Source organism: Myotis davidii, unplaced genomic scaffold, assembly GCF_000327345.1.
Source record: "Myotis davidii unplaced genomic scaffold, ASM32734v1 scaffold292, whole genome shotgun sequence".
Taxonomy (NCBI): domain Eukaryota; kingdom Metazoa; phylum Chordata; class Mammalia; order Chiroptera; family Vespertilionidae; genus Myotis; species Myotis davidii.
In genome coordinates this window covers 924,746-928,971 of record NW_006285042.1, presented here as the reverse complement: position 1 = coordinate 928,971, position 4,226 = coordinate 924,746, and the positions used below count along the sequence as shown (strand labels likewise).

General features: G+C 40.3%; 1 protein-coding gene across 1 annotated transcript in view; it reads right to left on the bottom strand.

Moving 5' to 3' along the window:
- Window positions 1-4,226, bottom strand: part of POLQ (polymerase (DNA directed), theta) — a 92,739-nt gene that overhangs the window by 76,163 nt on the left and 12,350 nt on the right. Inside the window, exons 6-7 of the mRNA XM_015558478.1 lie at window positions 547-1,079; window positions 41-457 (exon numbers count right to left, since the gene is read on the bottom strand). Coding sequence (XP_015413964.1) covers window positions 41-457; window positions 547-1,079 — 950 coding nt within the window. The remainder of the gene's footprint in view (window positions 1-40; window positions 458-546; window positions 1,080-4,226) is intronic.

Sequence of the window (4,226 nt, the reverse complement as noted above, 5' to 3'; positions counted from 1 at the left end):
ACCTGCTCCTTGAGGAAACTTAAAAGGGCCGTGCTCTCACATGGTGGCTGCCAGCTAGGTTGGTGATGGCAAAGTGCATGCGTGACAACTCTTGCCCGCCCTCAGTTTGCTGGTATACTGAGGCCTCGGTCTGACCAGTGGATAGCCACTGGGGATGCCCATGCTGGCAAACATCCATCTGGACAAAGGAGTAGGTATCTCCAACATTAACGACCTCCACAGTGAAATTGCAGAAGTCTATAATTTCCAGGGCCCGTGGATGCAGGCAGAAGATGAGGGTGAGGGGTGTGATAATGGAGCTCAGTAACTCCTCCAAGATGAACACTGCCTTGTACTGGAAGAGCTGGGCAAACTCGTTCCGGGTTTGCGAGTGGTGGATGTTACCCCGCCAGTTGTCAGGCATGTAGTGGATGTGAGCGAGGATCACGCGGAGCAGCTGCTCAGGGCAGAACACCATCTGCTGGTCCGGGATAAAGGAGCTGCACACCGTCACAGTGACCCCCAGGAGTGTGACGGTGGTGAGGCCGTGTTCCACAGCTAACACACCTTCGTCGTAGATGGGGAGGGCAATAAGCACAGCCAGGATGGAGCCAGCAAAGAAGGCGCATCGTTGGCCAGCAGTGTCAGCAGAGATGTCAAGAAGCAATTCATGTACTTGGAGGCTGGCTTGTAGCCACAGTTCAGACGGGACTGCAGCTCATGCTCCAGCTCGTTGAAGTGGCAGAGGTAGCAGTGTCCATAGAGTGACCAGCAACGTGCTCCCAGGGCCCCAGGCTCCCGCTTCAGCACCTCAGCAGAGCTGAAGAAGGCATAGAGGATCTGCCAGATGAGGATGAGGGGGCACAGCAGGAAGATGGCGATGCCAATCCACAGGATGCGGTTGCTGAGGCGCTGGGCCAACTCTAGCCGTTGCCCCCCATGTTTGTACTTAGCCTTGAGGCTGCACTCATTGAGAAACAGAGAGCCAGGTCCACAGAAGAGGATCAGCTCGAAGTTGTACTTGAGGCTACAGGTGAAGAAGACAACCTCCCCCAGGCCAGGCAGGCGGAAATGCAGGGACGGGGGAGATTTGTTAACCACTGGCATATAGAATTGCCATAAAATTTAAAATAATATATACGCAAAAGCCACGAGATCACTTTTTACTGCAAAATCCAATTTACTACAGAGACAATCTGTTCACAAGGAAATGATTAGTGCCACTGGCATTTTTTAAAAATATATTTTTATTGACTTCAGAGAGGAAGGGAGAGAGAGAGAGAGATGAAACATCAATGATGAGAGAGAATCATTGATTGGCTGCCTCCTGCACGCCCCCCGAATTGGGGATTGAGCCCACAACCTGGGTATGTGCCCTTGACCATAATAGAACCCGGGACCCTTCAGTCCGGAGGCCAAGGCTCGATCCACTGAGCCAAACTGGCTAGGATGTGTCAATGGTCATTTTAAGTGCTCCTCACAACACTTGCACAATAGCAACAGGAGGTGGTTATGAAATTATTACATTAGTATACTATGTACTACAGTTAAGTTTATGCATTTCTGATTTAATATTTTATCTTTACATTTGTTTACATTTCTCTCCACTGCAAATGGATTCATGTATGGTCTGAAAGTGTTTCTGTGTGTTAAGTTTTAATAGATTTTAACTTTTTACACTAGATCTGTATATATTTTATGGTAGTAAATGGACTAATACTATTATTCTATGGTATTAAAATATACTATATCTAAATATATTTCATGCATTCATGACATACCTGTTTCATGTTTTTTGATGCATGTATTTCTATGCTATGCAGTTCATCTATGAGTTTTTTCAAATTGTTGCAAATTTCCAAAAAAATTTCCAATATATTTACTGAGAAAAATTTGCATATAAGTGAACATATGCAGTTCAAACCCGTGTTTTTCAAGAATCAACTGTGTATATATGTGTGTGCATATATGTGTGTGTATATGTATTTAAAAATTTATTTAGATATAGCATGATAAACTAAAAAGGTTAAATTCCTAATCTTTGAAACTATATATTCTTTTTTTTAAAAATATGTTTTAGCTCAACCACAGAACCACACCAACTGGGCAGAAACTATATATTCTTAATCATATCCTTAGCACATATAGTCATGGAAATATCACTTCCTGAAAGAAATTATTTAATTCAGTGACTATCATAATCTTTGCAATTTTGACAACCTCTGTAGTTAATTTTCAAACATTCTAGCCCTCTCAACATACAATATGACAATTTCTAAAATTGATTTTATTTTGATACATGTGTATGAATACTTCCATACTCCTTGAGATAAAAGAAGATACTCAGAGTGGCATAAAACTAAGCTAGCAAGTACAGTAGTCTCCCCTTATCTGAGGTCTTGCTTTCTACAGTTTCAATTGTCTGCAGTCAACTGTGCTCTGAAAATATTAAATGAAAAATTTCAGAAATAAACAATTCCCACATTTTAAATTGCAAGCTGCTCCGAGTAGCATGATGAAATCTCACACGGTCTCCCTCCACCTGCCTGGGATATGAATCATCCCTTTGTCCAGTGTATCCACACTACATACACTACCTGCCCGTTAGCCACTTAGTGGCCATTTGGCTATCAGATTGACTCTCGGTGTTGCAGTGCTTGTGTTCAAGTAACCCTTATTTTACTTGATAATGACCCCAAAGCACAAATGTGGTAATGGCAATTTGTATATGCCAAAGAGAAGCCATAAAATGCTTCCTGTAAGTGAAAAAGTGAAAGTTCTGCCCTAATAAGGAAAAAAACTGTACAGTCATGCGCTACGTAATGACATTTCAGTTCAATGATGGACCACACATACGATGGTGGTCCCATCTATAATAATAAAAGTGTAATATGCTAATTAGACAGGACGGCTGAATGACCTTCCAGATGACATTCCAGACGAAGCTGGGGCTGCAAAGGCCGAGGCAAGCCAAGGCTGCAAGGGCCGAGCCCCTTGCACAAATTTTGTGCATTAGGCCTCTAGTAAGATTATAATGGAACTGAATAATTCCTATCAACTAGTGATGTCCTAGCACAACACCTTACTCACCTGTTTATACTAAGTGTAAACACTCCTACTGCGCTGCCAGTCATATACAATTATGTACAGTATATAATACTTGATAATGATAATAAATGATGTTACTGGTTTATGTACTTACTATACTATACTTTTTAATATTATTTTAGAATATGCTTTCTATTTATAAAAAATAGTTTACTGTTAAAATAGTATGCCAAGTTACTCCAACAGCAGCCTCATAATCTCGTGTTTACTGCATCTCTTGATTGAATCATTTTATCTTGAGCTTGATTTAATCTCATGTTGTTTTATAGATTCAGTGTAGCCCAAGTGTAAAGTGTTTATAAGTCTACAGAAGTGTGTGAAACTACAAGTGCCTTCACAGTCACTCATCACTTACTCACTGACTCACCCAGAGCAACTTCCAGTCTTGCAAGCTCCATTCATGGTAATAGTGTACCATTTTTATCTTTATAGCCGAGCCCTACTGTACCTTTTTTATGTTTAGATATGTTTAGATACAAATACTTAGCACTATATTACAACTGCCTAGAATGCTCAGTACAGTAACATGTTGGATATATAGCCTAAACATAGGCTGTATAAAACATAGGCTATACAACAGGCTATACCATATATCCTAGGTATAGAGTAGACTATATCAGCTAGGTTTGTGTAAGTGCACTTTATGATGTTTGCACAACAACAAAATTACCTAATGGCACTTTTCTCAGACTGTCATTAAGCAGTGCATAAATGTATGCTGAGGTTGCTAACATTTATGGTAAGAATGAATCTTCTGTCCGTGAAACTGTACAGGCAAAAGCAGTGTGTGCTAGTTTTGCTGTCACATCTCAAATTGCAAAAGTTAAGGACATAGTGTGTGATAAGTGCTTAGTTAAGCTGGAAAAGGCATTATATTTGTCAGTGGAAGACAAGAACAGAAAACGTGCTCTGATTGAGAGCAACATTTTGCATCAGAAAACAGTCTGTATGAAGACTTTAGCAAGGGATCCCTGAAACAAGGGACACCAAGACATTTACTGCAAGTTAGGTTTACTATACAGATAAGTAAACCTATTTGTTTTACTCTTACTTAATCTTAATCATACAATTTATTAAAATGAAATCTAAGAGCATTAAGTGCAGTTAATAAGAAATCAAAGGATGTTAATACAAAAATG